At 47.1% G+C, this 20,426-nt stretch overlaps 1 protein-coding gene across 2 annotated transcripts in view; it reads left to right on the top strand.

Moving 5' to 3' along the window:
- ERLIN1 (ER lipid raft associated 1) overlaps nt 1–20,426 on the top strand; it is a 286,035-nt gene that overhangs the window by 123,792 nt on the left and 141,817 nt on the right. For both annotated transcript variants that reach the window (XM_085608714.1, XM_085608713.1), the window contains exons 7-8: nt 721–794; nt 18,743–18,801. In XM_085608714.1, the coding sequence (XP_085464840.1) occupies nt 721–794; nt 18,743–18,801 (133 nt within the window). The remainder of the gene's footprint in view (nt 1–720; nt 795–18,742; nt 18,802–20,426) is intronic.

The raw sequence follows: 20,426 nt of genomic DNA, 5'->3' as shown, positions 1-20,426 counted from the left end.
CTACGCTTACCATGTCCCAACACATAAAGGAAAGCTCCTTGATCTTTGCTCCTGGAAGACATTCACTTCTGTGTCAGGGGGTCCTTCCCTTACTACTTGCCTTTGTGCTTCTGTGCTTATATCTAATCCCTTCACCAATCACTGCTTCACCAGAAGCTTACATTTCACAGCTCACCTATTTCATACACTTTAAGAGCGTATGAGCTTAAATCTTTGGCGTGTACAGAGCTTCTAGGGCTGTTCTGTGCTTGCTCTCTTTTGCTACTGGTCTCGATTCTAGAATTTGATTCATGGATCTACATTTCCTTTATTGTGTGTGCCCTCCCTTTTCTATTAGCTTGGCAATCCTGGAGTTTGTTAGAAGTGTCATAATTGCAATGAAAGATGCTTGGATCATGGAAAAGAATAAATCTGTTGCCCATCTAAACACACTAATTTCCCTTTTTGGGGACATAGGGCACTTTTAACATAGATGGGTTTCTCTTCAGGCCTCACTTTGCAGGTATCAGCTGTACTGTATCTTCCCTTTCTGATATTAAATGTGTATAGTCTTTTTTTAGCGAAGGCGCATTATAGCTAAAAATGACAGTTGACCTGATTTGAGGAGTTTATCTTTTCTTTGGTTTAGACTTGCTGTATTTCATTTCTATGGATCTGGCTCAGAAAAGCACTGCTGTTGTAACTGTAATTCACTTGAGCCTTTTGTTTATCCTGGAACAGATCAGATTGATGAGAATCTTAAGCAGTCGCTACAGAAGGAGCTCAATGTCATGGCCCCTGGTCTCACCATACAAGTAAGAATTAAGTTGTTCAATACTTGCAACTATGTGCTGGTACATTGTTTGTTTAATGTATAGTCTTGTCAGCAAGGGTAAAATGGTGGGCCTAAAGCGTTTTTAGGAAGGCCCCTTGTTTAAAGCCAGAACACAAAATGTGTGTTTTATGTTCTTGCAACACCATATTTACCGAGTTGCATGCAGATTGTGTTTTGGAGACTACGAAGAATCATACACTTTTAGAAGTCCTCCCCAACTTTTTTTGTTAGGGGGGTGGGAATCTGCGCATCCTCTATTAATTATTGATCTTATAGTAGGATTTTCTTTTTTTCATGTATTTTTGGGATGACAGCTACTTTTAGTTTTGTTTACCTAATTTGAAAAACTTTAGATTTTGGTCTCTTAACACACTTCCCCTCCCTGTGCTGATTAACTATTGGAGAAACTCTCTCTGCCATTCCAGAGTGCTGATTTTGTCTAGTCTTAATTCCATTCAGTTTCAATAAGAATATTATTGTAAATATTTATTTATTCCTCTAATCAAGGTTAAAAGCTAGAGGGAAAAGCATCTCCCTTAATGTTCTGGTCCTCCATGATTCAGCACCACTTATAGGCCATCAGATAGTATCGTAACCCTGCACGTTTTAAAGTTGTTGCTCTTCCCTTGGTAGAGAAAGATCGTAATCATTTTCTAATATGAAGACGGGTTCTTTCGTTTTAACCTAAATTCTGTTTTTATTGAAGCAGACTTTGAAGAACCATTTTCCTTTCAGGGAGGCTTTGCTAGAAGTTTATTTGGACATCCTGGGAAAACCTCATTCTCTGCCTACAGTTGAGAGATTGGCAGCCCACAACCAGAGGCTTGCAGCCCTAGCCTCTAAATTTCTCTGAGGGGCTACTGGTGTGTGAGGACTTTTACTTGATGTCCTCAGAATTTACTGCATTGTATCATTTGTGGGTACTGTAGTTTATCACTGATGTGAATGGTCCATCAATAACATTGCAATTACCGATATTAAAATAGAAGTGAAGCAGTCAAGGCATACCTCAATCAGTGGTAGGTGTCAGACTCTGATATTTCATGACACAGTAAATAATGCACATTAAACCCTTTGTGCAGTATTTGCTATACCTTCAGAAGACAATAGAACTTTTATTAGCATGGACACAAAATTAGTGGTTGACCTTATGATGCACTGAGAACTCAAAGGCACTCAAATCTATCTAGGGCAGTATATGACCCAGATTTATTTTGGACTGTTTATATACTTGGCACTAGATTGTCTATACCACTGGCTTGAATGGTGATGTTTCCTGGGTGGTTGTACTGGGGTCAACTCTTGGAACTTCATTTCTGACAAATACTTTTACATGCATATTCCTCTCCTCTTGAATCATACCAGGTGTCTGACTGGATTCGGAAACTAACCGCTCTCATGTGCCACTAAACCGCTACGCATACTCTGCACCTGCTGTGTGTCCCACTTAACAGACTTCATGGAACCCACAAGGCACCATCCCACAGCGGGGACGTCCGTTACCCCCTCCCTTTATTCCCTGTGACACGCATTGCCTGAGGTTGCTCTTCTTGGAACTTTGCTGTTAAGTTTTAATAACGCCGTATTTAGGGTACTATGTCCCCTCCAAAGCTTTCATGTTTTAAACATTGATGCTCTTTTGGGAAACCGATGTCAATTTCTCCATGTCAAACAACTACTTCTTGTGTCTTTAGCCACATCACATTTCTAAATCCTGTGACCGATCTGTGACCGTGTACACCAGGCCAAACTCTTAATGGTCTAGAACTAGGACTGATGTAAAAAAAAAAAAAAAGCAGCACAGCCGTGCTCTCTAGTACCATACCAACTCCCACTTTGGTTCACCTTTGACCGGTAATTATTCCAACAAGGTTTCCTCCAGGAGAAGTCTTCCACCAGGTCACTTTGGTGGAGCAGGAGAAATCCCTGTGTCTCCCAGCGTCTTAAGTTCAGAGTTAAGTGATCCAGCTGGCACTTCTGCTCCACGACCTGGACTTTGACTTCGTAGTTAGAGATAAGTATTACTATGGCTCTGCAGCTGGACTCCCCCCTATAGCAGGCTTTCGGGCCTTAAGGAGCCCTCCAACCGGCTCTGTGCTGTTGTGGCCAACCCCTGGCTGCCTGTGTGTGTGTGTGTATGTGTATGTGTGTGTGTGTGTGTGTATGTATATATATATGTGTGTGTGTGTATATATGTATATCTCTCGCTCTCAATGGAATGACACCATCCAGGATATATATATATATATATATATATATATATATATATATATATATATAGATATATAGATATATATGTGTATATATGTATGTATATATATATATATGTGTATGTATATATGTGTGTGTATATATATATATATATATATATATGTATATGTTCGAGGCATATGAGCTGCAGATTATACACTGTGCATAGATCGCCATCTGGTGTTGGGCCCGGATGTTTGCAGTTTGTTTTTCTTCTTGGACAGTCTTTGGAAGTCACGAATCCGGTGACTCCTCCTTCGGTCCGTACTGCGCATGGGCTTCGGCTCCATCCTCAGATTGTTTTTTTCCGCCATCGGGCTTGGATATAATACTTCGTGCTCCGGCTTCGAACCTTTCCAGTTCAACCTTCGACGAAAAATCCTCGTCCATCGAGATTCTTTAGACGGAATCGGCTTCTTCATCTCTCTCTTCGGGACTTCGTTGATTCCAGGCAGCGGCCTTCGGGCCTATCTCGACTCCGGTCTCGGCCGATGGAAAGGACTTCCTTCAAGAAGTGCCCAAAATGTGGGTCTAAATTTCCCCACACCGACCTCCATCAGGTGTGCAACCTCTGCCTCTCTCCCGAACACGAGGCCCGAGACTGCCCCGCCTGCAAGTCTTTTCGATCGAAAAAGACTATTCGGGATCGACTAGCTCGACGCACCATGGCGCACTCATCGACCTCGGCTCCACCTGACATCTTCGGAGAAGACACCGGAGCTTCGGGGCAGCAGCACACCGAGCAGGAGGAAGATGTCGTCAGCGCTTCCGAGGCAGACTACTCCGACGTGGAGGAGATCACACCGGCACAGGGGTCGTGAGTACTCTACCCCCGCGCCCATACCGAAAGAGACTCCGGTTACCCCTTCGCCTCCGGGCCTAGGGAAAGCCAAGCGTACTGCTTCCATCACCCACCTTCGGGCCCGGTGAAAAAGCATCACAAGTCTCCTGGCGGCTCGGGCTCGAACCAGCCTCCTAGCGGCGCCGACAAACATTCTTCGGCGCCGAAGAAAACCAGTTCCGTTCCGAAGCCATCGGTGTCGAAACCTAGCCTCTCGGTGCCGACCAAACACAAATCCCTCGGCACCGACGCTTCCGTGTCGAAGCCTGCCTCGGCGCCGACCAAAAAATCGGACACCCCGAGAAAGCATGGCGCGGATAAACCAACGAAGCCTTCGGTTCCGAAAACATCTGCACCGATGGACGAATCGGTGCCGGAGGAGCTTTTCGCACCGGATCCTCTTCAAAAGACTTTAACAAAGGATCCAAGGACTGGACATTTAATTTTGTCTTCCAAGGAAAGACTTTTGGACAAACCAACTCCTCCACCACCAAAACGGAAGGACTCTGCCACATCCCCGTTCAGAGTACCCTCCCCACCTCCTCCTCCTCCACCTCCTCCACCTCCTCCACCCCCTCTATCTCCGCCCCCACCTTCTCCACCCTTGCCTCATCGGTCTCCAACCCCGTCTCCAGACCCTGATGACCACGGAGATCCATTCTATGATCCCACAGATGCCCCGCAGGACCCCACTCCTCCGGGAACACCTGACCCATGGGAGGATTATCACAATCCTGATGTCCCAGATGTGCCTCAGGATGATATCTATCCATCCAGGCCGTCTCCACCAGAGGACTCCCTGGGGTTCCACCACCTCTTACAACGGGCGGCACATTACCATGGGGTAGAATTACACAGTGATCCAGTTGAGGAAGACTTCCTATTTGACACATTTGACATAGCAGATAAATCCACCGCTATATTACCCATGCTTAAAGGGGTGACCAAGCATGCCACAGAGGTTTTCAAAGACCCCGTTAGAGCTAGGGTCTTAAACCCCAGAATAGAAAAGAAGTACAAGGCAGCCCCCACGGATCCTGTCTATATTCAAGGCCCTGCGCCCCTAGACTCACTAGTGGTCTCCACAGCTAGGAAGCGCTCCAACTCTGTCATCTGGTGAGGCTCCCCCACCTGATAAGGAGTCCAAGCTTTTAGATGTGTCAGGCAAACGCACTGCCTCACAAGCTGCCAATATGTGGCGCATCGCCAACACGCAGGCGCTGCTGACGAGGTACGATAGAGCGCACTATGATGAGCTGGAGGCTCTCATGCAGCATCTCCCGGAGAAATATAAGAATAAAGCTCATGAGCTAATACAAGAGGGAAAGATTATTACCAACACCTATTAAATGTGCACTTGACGCAGCAGACACGGCGTCCAGGGCTATAAACACCAGTGTCCTGCTTCGCCGTCACGCCTGGCTCAGGGTTTCAGGCTTTGAACCAGAGGTCCAAGCATCTATATTAAACCACCCGTTTGACCAACAATACTTATTTGGCTCAAAAGTAGACGAAGCCCTGGAAAAAATGGAGAAGGATACAGATACGGCGAAGTCTATGGGAGCCCTGCAATCACAAACCCCTAGACGCTCCTTTCGAGGCTCTGGCAGAGGTTACTCTTCCGATAACGCCTCCACTTCCTACAAGTCCCCTCCTCAAAATACCTTCTCAAAGGGCTACCAAAGAGGTGGATATCGAGGAAACAATAATAAAGGCAGGGACAAAACCAACACCGCCCGTTCTGCCACACCGCCCACACAATGACTTTCCCCCGCTCCCCCCAGACCATTCCACTCCGGTCGGGGGCAGACTACAAGACCTCCTTCAAACCTGGAAGGCCATAACATCAGACAAATGGGTAACCCAAATTATTCGGTCAGGGTACTGTCTCGAACTAACTTCTACCCCCCCAAATATTCCACCCAGACACCGTGCGATGTCGCAAGAACATACCACACTTCTGAAACAAGAGGTACTCTCCCTCCTGCAAAAACACGCGATAGAGCAGGTACCCGTCGATCAGCAAAATCTAGGGGTCTACTCTCTGTACTTTCGCATATCAAAGAAAGACGAGACCCTACGGCCCATTCTAGACCTCCGGCCTCTAAATGCATACATCCATTCAGACCATTTTCATATGGTAACTCTTCAGCAAGTTCTCCCACTCCTCCGTCAGGGCGACTTTCTCACTACACTGGACCTGAAAGATGCATATTTTCAGATCCCAATACACCCTGCTCACAGAAAGTACCTCCGATTTGTGGTGGACGGCCAACATTATCAGTTCAAAATGCCTGGCAGTAGTGGCAGCACACCTCCGAAGACAAAACATTCACGTCTTCCCCCTACCTGGACGACTGGCTCATAAAAGCCGCGTCCTACCACCAGTGTGTACAGAATACAAACACTACCATACAACTACTCCACCAGCTAGGCTTTACGGTGAATCACCAAAAGTCCCACTTGATACCGTCTCACACAAAGCAATACCTCGGTGCCACTATAGACACCTCAAAAGCTATAGCCTATCCCAACTCAGCCAGAATCGCAAGCATGCAAGCCCTGCGCCAAAAGATCCTTCTTCAACACTCTCTCCCAGCAAGAGTGTTCATGAAACTAATAGGGATGATGGCATCTTGCATTTTCATAGTGCCTCATGCAAGACTTCACATGCGTCCACTCCAAGAGTGCCTAGCACGCCAGTGGAACCAGGCCCAGGGTCAGCTGACGGATCTGGTGTTGGTGGACGGCCGCACCCATCGATCTCTGTAGTGGTGGAACACCACAAACCTTTCCAAAGGGTGACCGTTCCTGGACCCGTTTCCTCAGGTGATTCTAACAACGGACGCATCGCTCCCCGGCTGGGGAGCGCATCTATTACACCTCAGAGTGCAAGGTCTATGGACGCCACAACAGAGGTTTTGCAGCGTGAATCTTTCTGGATTCACTATGCTGTGCATTATTCTTCCGCGATCTTGTGGTTGGGTCCGGATTCGTAGTCTTTTCTTTGGTTTTTTTTTTTTTTTTTTTTTTTTTTTTTGTAGCCCAGGTGGGCGGCGACGACCACCATTTGGTGCACCTTCCGTGACGTCGTCGTGCTTCCTGCGGAAGTCCCACCTTTGGGGCGCCATCTTCAGAATCTTTTTTCCGCCGTTGGGTCTGGATCGTCATCGAGAAGCTCCAGAGTTACAACCGAAGGAAGAAGAAAGAAAAGCGAGTTTCGTCGACAAATACTACGGAGATATCACAGGAAAGGAAGATATTTCATCAGAAGCGAGAAGAAAGGAGGCTCAGCGCCCTTTTCTTCGACGACCTTGGAGAATGCGCACTCAGAGGCCCTGAGCGCAATGGACAAGACGCCATTCAAGTTCTGCCCAAACTGCCACCACAAGTTCGCGCAGAAGGACCAGCATCCAGTCTGCAACCTCTGCCTGCCAGTCGAACACCAGAGTAAGGACTGCAACGCCTGCTCAGCCTTCAGGCCGAAGACGCTCCGGGTGAGGGAGCGGCAGAGAAGAGCCAACGCCAGCATGGATAGCAAGGGTAAGGCCCCGTCTCTTTACGATCTGGGCCTCTCCACGGACGATGAGGACAACATCGCCGAGACAGCCGAAAACTTCACGGTCGTAGAGACCGATAAGAAAAAAGAAGACTAGGTAAGAGAATCGTCGAGTGCAAAACAGAAAATACCTCAAACATGAGGGTGACTCGAAAAAATCAGAGTCAAAGTCTACGAAGGGAGCCCCGGCGCCGAAAACTTCGACGACCAAAGGGGGAACCATGGACAAGAGGCCGAGCGGATCCTTCGAAAAGGTCTCCCTGGTGCCGAAAGACGCCGAAAAGCAAGGGTCGTCTAGGACAACCCAGGAATCAGGGCGATCGACGCAGAAAGAACGGTCGACGTCGACGCAAGTTTCGGCGAAAAGACCCGCGGTCGACGCCGAAAGCATCTCCGAGATGGAGAAAAAGAAGAGGCGGCTCGAGGCTGAAATGGAGAACATCCTTCAAAGGAAGAAGGAGTTCGACGCCAAGATGAAGGAATTCAAGATTCCAACGGTTTCATCGACGGACGTCGTCGAGGTCGAGCACGAATTCGACACCGAGGGCCGGACGAGGGATCTCGAAGAGGAAGACGAGACCTATTATGACGAGGAAGCCGAGGAAGAAGACCAACAGTCGGTCTACGGCTCGGCACCATCTACCAGCCACGAGATCGAATGGCAGGATCTCGACACCGAAAACCCGGAGGAGGCCGTGGACACGTACCCTTCGAGGCCTTCGCGACCCGACGACATCGGGGTGTACAATATGGTGGTCAGGAGCGCAGCGATAGCCTTCGGCGTCAAACTCGACGAAGAGAAGCCGAAAGCCGATTTTCTCCTCGAGACACTGCTCCCCATCCAGACGAGGAGCCAGTTCCTCCCCATGCTACAAAGCGTGATGAATCAGGGGAGAGAAGCCTTCAAGGAACCAGCGACCTGCCGGTCGATCACGCCCAGGACTGAGAAGAAGTATAAGCACTCTTCCCTGGACCCCCCTTACATCAAAGGTAGCGTGACCGCCGACTCCATCATAGCTTCCACGGCCAGGAGAAGGGCCAACGTACCAGCAACCTCGGGCCCACCACCTGATAAAGAGAGCAGGAGGATAGACCTCACAGGAAGAAAGGTCGAGAGGAACGCCGCTATGCACTGGCGCATGGCGAATTCCAATGCTCTCCTCAATAGACACCAGTACCAGCACTGGGACGAGATGGGGGAGCTAGTAAAGCACCTCCCCGAAGAATACCGCCAGAGAGCCTCACACCTAGTAGATGAAGGCAAAAACATCGCCAACTCCTGCATAAAGACGGCGTTGGACGGGGCAGAGACTTCAGCAAGACTCATGGCCATAGGGGTCACCGAGAGAAGGCATGCATGGTTAAGAATCTCGGGATTCAAACCGGAGGTGCAGAACAACATCCTTAGCACCCCCTTCAACGGAGAGACACTATTCGGAGCAACAGTTGACGAGAAGCTCGCCCAGCTGAAAAAAGAAAACGAAACGGCGAGGTCCATGGGGGCCCTACAGCTGAGGGGAATGAGGCGAGGCAATCCCTCAAGGAGACCCTACGGTAGGGGAGGAAACCAGCAGGGGCCGTCGCACCAGACGTTCCAGCAGGGTCAGCAGGGTGAAGGTCACGGACAGGGTCAACAGAAGCAAAACTGGCAGTACCAACCTCGGGGCCAGTCCTTTCGCGGGAGAGGGAACGGACGTGGCTAGAGAAGGAGAGGGGGGGACCAGCCCTCATCAAAGTGACTCAGCACGCAGGAGGACGCCTACCCTCGACATGCCCCCAGGGGTGAGGCGCGAAACAGTAACATCGAGGGGGAGAGAAGGATCAAAAGCCTACGAGCATACAACTCCAGTAGGCGGAAGGCTGAGGTTCTACCTTCACGAGTGGCGGCGTATAACCACAGACAAGTGGATACTGAACATCATGCAGTACGGATACTGCGTAGTTTTGGAGAAAAAACCGCCAAACAGGAAGCCAAGGGGAAGGCAAAGATCGGCTCAAGAACTGACCCTACTCAGAGAAGAAACACGGAAACTTCTAGAAAAGACAGCCATAGAGGCAGTGCCGTTCAGAGAACGCAACAAGGGGGTCTACTCAAACTACTTCGTGGTCCCGAAGGTAGACGGGAACCTCAGACCCATCCTGGACCTGCGATACCTAAACAAGTTCATCAGAACACAAAGGTTCAAGATGACTTCGCTGCAGGAGGTACTGCCCCAAATAAGACACGGAGACTTCATGGTCCCCGTGGACCTCAAGGATGCCTACCTGCACATCCCAATAAACAGAAGACACAAGGGACTTCTAAGGTTCAACATCGACCAGGAACACTACCAGTTCACAACCCTGGCCTTCGGATTAAAATCGGCGCCAAGGGTTTTTACAAAATGCCTGTCGGCGGTCGCGGCCCACCTACGAAGGCAGGGGATACACGTCTACCCCTACTTAGACGACTGGCTGGTCAAGGCAAACTCACGCGAAAAGTGCGAGAGGCACGCAAAACGCGTAACAGACACTCTCACGAACCTGGGGTTCTCGATTCACTGGGGGGGGGGGAAGTCGTCGATGGAACCGGAGCAGGTGAAGATTTTCCTGGGGGCAAAAATCAACTCCCTGAACAGTACAGTGGTGCCCAGCGACAGGAGGATAGATGCCCTACTGAAGGAGACGCAGCTCTACCAGAAGGGGCGAGCTCTGACAGTGAGGTCAGTGAGCAAGATGATGGGGATGATGGCGTCGTGTATCCAGCTGGTGCCGAATGTACGCCTGCACATGAGACCATTCCAGGAATGGCTACAACAGCAATGGTCACAAGCAAACGGAAGTTGGGAGGATCTAGTGGTTGTTACGCACGCAGTGCAGGAGGAGATTACTTGGTGGAACAGAGACAACATGACAGCAGGGAGAAGCCTGACACCACCAAACCCAACAATGACCATTACCACGGACGCATCGCAAAAGGGATGGGTAGCGCACATGGACAACCTCAGAGTGAGGGGTCTGTGGGCTCCAGCAGATGCGGTTCGCCATATCAATTACCTCGAGTTGAAGACAATCCTGCTAGCCCTGAAGGCATTCCAGAGGCACCTGTACAACCAGAGGGTGTTGGTTCAAACAGACAACACCACGGCAATGTTCTACATCAACAAACAGGGGGGGACACAGTCGTTCCATCTCTCCTCCTGGCTCAGGAGATTTGGAGATGGGCCATACCTCTCAGGATAGATCTACTGGCAATTCACCTACCGGGGAAGGACAATGTGGAGGCAGACTGGCTAAGCAGGCATACCTCGGCATCGCACGAGTGGGAGCTCAATGGCCAGGAAACGGAGAAGCTTTTCAAGAGATGGGGAACTCCCACAATAGACCTATTTGCAACACGCCAAAATGCAAAATGCCAAAGCTTCGCGTCCAGGCAACCAGATCAGCAATCCCAGGGAAATGCCCTATGGATAAGCTGGTCGAGGACATTTGCCTACGCCTTTCCACCGATACCCCTGTTGCACAGAGTGCTCGACAAGTGCAGAACCAGCAACATGACTCTGATCCTAGTGGCTCCGCAGTGGGCAACGCATTCATGGTTCTCACAAATTCAAGAAATGGCACAAGGCAATCCGTACAGGTTCGAGAGGAGGAAAGACCTGCTCTCAATGCAAAACGGAGAGGTCCTGCACCCAGAGCCAGAGACCCTCAACCTAGCGGCATGGCTCCTGAAGACCTAGAGTTCGCACACCTAAGATTGCCTCAGAGCACTATGCGAGTGCTACGGGAGGCAAGGAAGCCAACTACACGAAAATGCTACAGCGCAAAATGGAATAGATTCACTGTGTGGTGCAGGAAAAAAGGCCTGCAAAACAGAATGACAAGAGATTCAACAGTGCTGAGGTACCTCACACACCTTCTAAAGAGTAACCTCTGCTCGAGCTCCCTAAGGGTACACCTAGCGGCGATCGTTGCCTACACCAGAGGTGAAAAGGGTGGAAGTTTCTTCACCTCGCAGGTGGTGAAGAGATTCATGGAGGGAGCCAAAAGCATGGCACCTCCGAAAAGGTTGCCGCCGCCGCCATGGAATCTAAACGTGGTTCTGACGGAGCTCATGAAGGCGCCGTTTGAACCCATTCACAAGGCCACACTGCAAATGTTGACGATGAAAACGGCCTTTCTAGTGGCCATAACCTCACTACGCAGGGTGAGCGAGCTTCAAGCGCTAACGCTACAGGAACCCTACATTCAGATTCACAAGGACAGGGTAGTCCTGAGGACGGACCCACACTTCATGCCCAAGGTGGTGTCGGCGTTCCACATGAATCCGAGTATTCAGATACCAAGTTTCTTCCAAAACCCGACTACAAACGCAGAAAAGGCCCTGCACACCCTCGATGCCAGAAGAGCGGTGATGCACTACATTGAGAGAACCAAGGAACTCAGGAAGTCGAAGCAGCTGTTTGTGTCCTTTGCTACTAGCTTCATGGGTAGGCCAGTGACTAAGGGCACCATCGCTAGGTGGATTGCCCTCACTATTCAATTCTGCCACAAACAGGCTGGACAGGAGCTAGCGGAGGGGCCCCAGGCTCACTCCACAAGGAAGAAGGGGGCCACCGTTGCCTTCCTGGCGAACACGCCCATCCAGGACATTTGTCTCGCGGCAACTTGGGCATCTGTGCACACGTTCACGAAACACTACTGCGTGGACATTCAGATGAATAAGGAAGCACAGGTTGGACAGAAGGTGCTTCAACACATTTTCAACGACCAACGCTCATCTTCCACCCAGCCGCCACAAAATTAGGAAAACCGCTACAAAGTGTATGCACAGCATAGTGAATCCAGAAAGATTCATGCTGCAAAACGAATAGTTTCTTACCTGTCGGTGTAGTTTTGCAGCTTGAAGATCTTTCTGGATTCACTAGCGAACCCACCCACCTCCGCCAGGAAGATGAGGCTGGAGGAAGAGGGGGTGAAATGGAAAAGATCAAAGAAATAAAAACGTACAGAAAAATGGACAAGGATTAATAAATCGCCTAGGGTTAAAAAAAAAAAAAAAAAAAAGAAAAGGAAAAAAGAACCCGAAGATGGCGCCCCAAAGGTGGGACTTCCGCAGGAAGCACGACGACGTCACGGAAGGTGCACCAAATGGTGGTCGTCGCCGCCCACCTGGCCTACAAAAAAAAAAAAAAAAACTACGAATCCGGACCCAACCACAAGATCGCGGAATAATGCACAGCATAGTGAATCCAGAAAGATCTTCAAGCTGCAAAACTACACCGACAGGTAAGAAACTATTCGTTACTCCACATCAACCATCTGGAGTTATTGGCGATCTTTCTAGCCCTGAAATCGTTTCAGAAACAAATTTCAGCCAAGGCAGTCCTAATTCGCACAGACAATATGACTGCAATGTATTATATTCAAAAACAGGGGGGGGCACACTCTCCCCAGCTCTCCCGCTTAGCCCAGAGCATATGGAGGTGGGCAATTCCACAAAACATCTTTCTCCTGGCACAACACGTCCCAGGCATACAAAACACCATGGCAGATCTGCTCAGCAGACAAACGCAGCAAATGCACGAATGGAACTGCATCCACAAGTTCTTCACCCATTCTTCCACAAGTGGGGGCATCCTCAGATAGACCTCTTCGCCACCCACGAAAACAAAAAATGCCCAAGCTTCGCCGCCAGATACCCACACCCATTGTCCAAAGGCAATGCGATATGGATGAACTGGTCAGGCAAATTTGCATACGCCTTTCCACCTCTCCCGCTAATTCCATTAGTGGTAAGGAAGCTACAACAGCACTCCCTCAGACTCATTCTGGTAGCTCCAACATGGGCCAGGCAGCCGTGGTACACCACACTACTACAGCTCTCAGTGGTACCACACCAAAAGCTGCACCTGTCCCCATGCCTCCTAACCCAGAACCATGGAGAAATCAGGCACCCGGACCCAGCTCAGCTCAACCTAGCGATCTGGCTCCTGAAATCTGAATTTGGATACCTTAACCTTCCCCCTGATTGCATGAACATTATCAGGGAAGCCAGACGTCCTACCACTCGAGCATGCTATGCTGCAAAGTGGAAGAGATTTGTTGTTTACTGCCGTAACAATACAATCGACCCCTTAGATGCATCCATACAGCACATCATATGCTATCTGCTCCATCTTCAAAGGTGTAACCTGGCATATTCATCCATGCGTCTACACCTAGCAGCAATTGCTGCTTACCTACAAAACAGACAGCATGTATCACTGTTCAGAGTGCCTGCTATTAAAGCCTTTATGGAAGGCCTTAAAAGAGTAATTCCACCCAGGGCACCACCTTCCCCTGTATGGAATCTAAACGTAGTTCTTACAAGGCTAATGGGTCCGCCTTTCGAACCAATGCATAAATGTGAGCTACAGTTCCTCACTTGGAAAACAGCTTTCCTCGTAGCTATCACTTCCCTTAGAAGGGTTAGTGAGATACAAGCATTCACTATACAAGAACCCTTTTTACAGATACATCACAGCAAGGTGATACTTCGCACAAATCCAAAATTTCTGCTCAAGGTCATTTCCCCCTTCCATCTTAATCAATCGGTGGAATTACCGGTTTTTTTCTCGCAACCCCAATCTGTTGCGGAAAGGGCTCTACATAGACTTGATGTTAAAAGGGCTTTACTGTACTACATACAAAGAACGCAACCCTTCAGAAAGACTAAACAGTTGTTTGTCTCCTTCTCTCCACCGCATAAAGGCAACCCCATCTCGAAATCAGGGATAGCTAGGTGGATTGTAAAGTGCATACAAATTTGCTATCACAAAGCAAAAAGAACATTATCTGTTCCACCTAAAGCCCACTCTACAAGAAAGATAGGGGCTTCTATGGCTTTTCTAGGGAACATACCCTTAGATGACATCTGCAAGGCAGCCACATGGTCAACACCGCACACCTTCACAAAACATTACTGTGTAGATGTGCACTCCAAACAACAAGCTAGTGTGGGCCAGGCTGTACTAAAGGCTGTACTAAAGACACTGTTTCAAACTACTGCAACGGATACCGGTGGTCGCCGCTAGGGTTGGGTACTGCTATATAATCCATGCACAGTGTATAATCTGCAGCTCATATGCCTCGAACGGAATATGCTACTTACCAGTATGCATCTGTTCTTGGCATGTAGAGCTGCAGATCTATACACGCCCACCCGCCTCCCCGGCTACCTGTATCCGTTCCAGGCTATCTTATTTAGATACAACACACATGGGTTTCTTCACTATTATCACTACGCTCCATCTTTTCTCTGCTGGCGAAAAACAATCTGAGGATGGAGCCGAAGCCCATGCGCAGTACGGACCGAAGGAGTCGCCGAACTCGTGACTTCCAAAGACTGTCCAAGAAGAAAAACAAACTGCAAACATCCGGGCCCAACACCAGATGGCGATCTATGCACAGTGTATAGATCTGCAGCTCTACATGCCAAGAACAGATGCATACTGGTAAGTAGCATATTCCTTTCCGTGCCTTCATTGACTCAACACTGTGGTAGATAAAGTGAAATTGGAGTAATGAAAGTAACTTCAAAAAATGCCCTTAGATGTTGAGAGTAAATGTATCTGTTTTGTTAAGAAGGAATTACTCACAATGGAGATATGTTAGTACCTTTTTGAGACCTATATAAAAGAAAATGGTGCCTGATAAACAATTAAAATGACAGACATAAGACACACAATACATTCAAGTTGTAAATTCTTGCTTGTGTTCATTCAGAATGCCCCATTATTTGACGGACATGATCACTGCAAACTCAAAGGGGACGGTGATATAAAAACATGTAAAATGATGGAGATGTGTGCATCATATTAGGCAAACGCCCTTTAGATTCTTTTGGAGTCCCTTCATATGTGTATAGACCACTTAAAGCGTAAATAGTCAAATACTGCAAGTTCAGCCAGGATAAGTAAGACTTGCAGGCCGCATTATCCTACCCTAAATAGGGCAAGGGCTCTGGAAGTCAGGGACCAAAAATCGGTAGAGGTTTTCAAGCCATGTCTTGTACTATTACGGAGGAGCCACATGGCGTCATGTGGCACAGCACTCACTGTCTGCGTATTTGATTACCTAGTTTCCATTTAGTGAAGTGGGAGGAGAGCTGAGGCATGTAATGGCTGCACATGTAAAAACCTAAGCGCCATATTGAAACGTACATAAGGATTGTGTGTGATGCAAACCTTTTCCAAATTGAGCCAGACTTTTAAAAGAACTACCATCTTTCGGCTGATTGGAAATATTAATATCAAATGTTTGACACATTTGACTAAAGTGGTATGTAGCGGCTATGCGTACGGAGACCAGTTAATGTTGTATTTACAGAAGTTTAATTTTTGGCATTCAAGCGCTTTTGAACTCACCTTTGAACTCCACTTTTGTACTATTCCCTCCCGATTCCTCATTATTCATTTTCTGGCAGTTGTGTCAAATGTGCTGTTGTTGACTCTGCCTTCAGTGCAACCTATGCCAGTTTCGATCAATCTCATGATTTGGTGGATTTTTCAAGGATGTTGTGTATCTTCGTCAGATCCAGACAGAAAACACGGCAATTGCTGGTATATGTGAAACACATGCCCTTGCATTATGACTAATCCTATAATAGGATGGGAGAACTTTTTGGATCCAAATCAGATCCAATTCAGATACCCCCTACGATTTATGATGATAATGGAGCAGGAAAGCTGGTCTCTGCCTCCCCCTATGAACATTGATGTGGACCACTAGTTAGCCCTTTACAATGCTAGGTGCTTTGGACATATTGCCTGATGGATGTTGATCTAGACTGTCCTTGTGGGACGACTGCTGAGGAGGTGTTTTATTTTACTGAAGTTCTGCGCAAAGCTACTGCAGTCCTTGCACAGTAGAAGAAATCGAGTTGAATCTCTTCACTGAGATTCTGCAGCTTATTGCCTCCGCTACTGCACCCTTCCTGCCATTTAATTATGCCCCAGTGGACCCCATCTTAGTAGCTTGTAATAAGCTGACCTTAAACCCTCCACTGCTCAGTTGGGTGATGTCATCCAGATCCTGAGGATCCAACCTTTTGAGACCACCTGTCTTCTGAGAGCCTTGTGGTGCAGACGTGTTCATCTTCAAAACAAAATCTCCACTGAATGGAGTCGAATGAGGTGAGACAAAAGTACTCTCTTCGGGGAGCCTTGCTCAACAAATGCTTCGTTGCCATTGGGCCCAATACTCCCATGCTTTAATGGAAATGGGTTCTTTGTTGTTACTAACCTCAGTGAATGTTTCCGTTATCATTTTGTGGAGGTTGGTGTGATGGACAGGATGCAGCAAAGAACAAACTCCCCTCTGGTCTGGACATTGTTGACTTGGTGGCGTAATATATAGATTTTGTCTGTCGCTATCCGCTAATACTTCTGGATGTGATCCACGGTTATTTAATAAGACATCTAGGCATCTTTAATTAATATGCCTTTGATTGCTCCTACCACGTTGGTGATGAGGCTGATTTGGCCCTGGAGCACTTTCACCAATGGCAGGCCCATCTTGTATCCATTCTGTAGCTACTCCCAGAGCATACCCTTTCAGCGACATCACCCATCGCTGCCTGTTGAGCCATCCAATGCGATTTGTAGACAGTGTAGAGGGTGTGGTTGTTCCAATGGCTGCAGAGGGCTACAGCAGTTATCTTCATCTCACTCTGCAAACCTGGTTAAAGTGCTTTAGTCCACCCTTGAAGAAGCACCTGTGACCCTTTTCGAGGGAGAAGGATGTCATGTCATATTTCAAATGATGGCAGTTGATCACTATGAGCTGCTGGTCGCTTTCTTATCCGAACTAACCACTAACAATTTCTTAGCCATCTTAAAGGTTTATGCTTTCATTTTACAGCAGGAGCTTCTTACGCTGTAAAGCTGGTGCTGGCAGCCATGTATACAGCAAAGATGCCTTTCTCTGTATTTCCTCCTTCCCAAGAAAGACTTGGCAGAGGATGTGGTCCATCGGCTACGCTGCCGACTTTGGTGCTGGAAACCAGAGTTCGAGCCTTGAGGTCGCGTCAATATCCTGTGATTCTGGGCAAATCACTTAATCTTCCCGTGCCTGAATGTGTAATGTAAATACGGTGCTCATGTAAAGCGCTCCAATACCTTCGGGTCGAATTTGCGCTATATAAATATGCAAAACAAAAAAAATACCTCGTCCCATTCTGTACCTGCCCATTCTGAATACATTTCTCCATAAGGAGATGTTTAAGGTGCTGTCGTTAGTTCAGGTGTTGCTGGGTCTGCCACATTGTGACTTCATGGTGTCAGTTGACCTGCAGGACGCATACTTTTGCCTACGGACTGGACTGAAAGCAGCGCCTTGTATGTTCACAAAAGTGATGTCGGTTTCGATGCCTCATCTTCATCTGTTGTGGTCGCTCGATTTCTGTAACTCAAAGACTGACTACTGAGGGCATGCTCGCTACAGCCACCACCTTTAGTAAAGAGTCTCCCTGTTCGACCTGAGTTTTTATGGCAGCCTTTCCAATTTGTACTTCCAGCCCGATCAACCACTGCTCTTCACTGAAGTGTAACTGAACACACTTTCCTTCCCTTAAGTCTTTTCTGCCGCTCTGGCGGATTCAGAACTTGCAAGCTATATTCCAGATGTTTTGTAAGAGAGCTCGTCTGTGGGCCAGAGTCCTCCTTCTGGATTTGTTTGCCTTCTCCATCATGCTAGTGCCTCATGCTCGTTGGTGTATGCAGGCGCTCTAGTGGTGCCTGCTCAACCCTTTCAAAAAAATACCTGCTAGGTAAAAAAAAATGCATGTTTTATTTTCTTTTTAGTTACCGATCTAACTCCTATTGTTAACTAACAAGGGGAAAAAAGCACCCATGTAATTTTTTTAGGTGTGCGCATGTGTGGTTCACATGTCTAGAAAATGACACTGCACATCAACATTTATGTGAGCACAAGCTGTAATTCGTGTAGTGTTCTTTCTGGTATCCATTTTCTGTGAACTAAGAACTTTGTCCTAATAGTTAGCTCCTAAAAGATATATATTTTCTACATAGCAGCTGGTTATTGATCAAAAGTTGACAAGTTGTCATACGCTATCCAAATACATTCTCCTGCATCCTTGGTTGTGATGAAGCTAGTCTGTGCTTGAAGAAATTGAAAAAGTTAACTCTTTGAGGAAAAAAAAACAGCAGGTTTATGCTTTTCTTGAAACTTTAAAATATTTAGGTTTTCTTATATGCCCTAAGTTGAATGCAAAAATTAACTTGGTTCCCTTTTCTAGGCTGTTCGTGTGACAAAGCCTAAAATTCCAGAAGCCATAAGAAGAAACTTTGAGTTAATGTAAGTACAACAACAATGGCATGTGTAACTATGTTCATCTTGAGCTTTGGCCATGTGCTATTAACAGCAGTAGATTGTAGTCCTTCGTTGTGATATTAGAGCAACCTCAGTAAAGTGGCACAACATTGATGTTGCATCCTTGTGCTTATGGGGCTGTCTTCTCTGGTTATCATTTGAGTGACTACTGATTAATCAAGTTTAAAGTAGTCTTTGGGGGTAGTAGAGCTTTCACAGTTGTTTAGATCACTGAGCCCTTTGACTTTAAGTTTGGCAAACTTGGCCTTAAAAGGGGAATGAGTCAGGATTTTCTTATATATAAAAAGGCAGACCACTTATCCCTCATCCTAACTTTTCAGGGTGGGTTTCTAACCCTGACCTGGTGGGAGGGGAAAGGGTGAATCACCTTCCTCACATCCCTTGTCAAGAGGCTCCACATACGGCTGGTATCCCATGATCATGCCTCTTTGCCGAAGGGCATCCCCTAGTCCTCCATGTGGAGGAGCATCCATAATTGTGCCTCATTGTCGATAGGCTTTTTCTCAAATTATTCCCTTGTGATGGGTCATCTTCTCGTCCTGTTTATTTGTGGAGAGGTATCCCATCATACAGATTCATTGTGTAGAGGAATTCACCTTTTACTGCCCTCTTAGGGAACACAGTCTTATAAACAAATTCCTTGTGATATCCCATAATCTTGTTACATGTCTTCTCACCCTGCCTATGCCTTTTTAAGTTTGTTGCGATCTTCTTGCTGAATTATGGGACAGTGTTTAACATCCTAGTTGTGCTTTGATCTCTTCCCATTATCTTGACCATGTGCCTCTTCTATTTTTCATTATTTTAATAGTTTTCTCTAGTGTAGTCTAAATTCTATTAGATGTTTAAATGCTTTACATAACTACATCAAGTATGATGACATTACACTGGTGATCACACCAACAGAACATCTAGGTTGAAAGCGGTATGCTACTAATGATTAACATTTATATTTCTGAATCTGAACCCCCATTATGGGTTATTCTTCCATATTATACATTTATATACAGGACAGGAAATTAATGAGTGCAGCGCTCCAAAAAATGGGTATCCGCTCACATTTGTGGTGAATCATGCCCTAAACCTATGCAAAAATTATGCCTCATTTATTTTGTCCTTTAGACAAGAAGACTAAGGTTGCCTATTAACATTGACAATAAACCCCCCATCAGAATGTGCCTGTTGTCCCTCGATTGTGTCAATGCAGGTTGTATAGTAGCTGTATACAACACCAAGACTTACTTTCTGAATTCACCCAAAGTAATTAAGACCAAGGTTTGTGCTGCCATCAGTGAATGGTAAATAAACCACCTTTGAGCTTTACTTAAGTCAATACGCTTTACACCCTGTCAATATAACTACGTGTAGATGTAAAATGACCAGACATGGTGTTATGCTTGGGTTTTCGGATCAGATAGGACCCGCTCATCAGAGCCTCTCTAACCCAGCCAGAACGTTACCCTCTCCCTAGGGCCTATTCACAACAAGTAACCACCGATAAATACATATATATACCACCTAAGGACAGGGAATTCCTACTATACATATATATATATATATATATATATATATATATATGTCTATATATA

Source organism: Triturus cristatus, chromosome 1_2, assembly GCF_964204655.1.
Source record: "Triturus cristatus chromosome 1_2, aTriCri1.1, whole genome shotgun sequence".
Classification (NCBI taxonomy): Eukaryota; Metazoa; Chordata; class Amphibia; order Caudata; family Salamandridae; genus Triturus; species Triturus cristatus.
The sequence above is the reverse complement of the archived record's forward strand: the minus strand, read 5'-3'. Positions and strand labels throughout refer to the sequence as shown.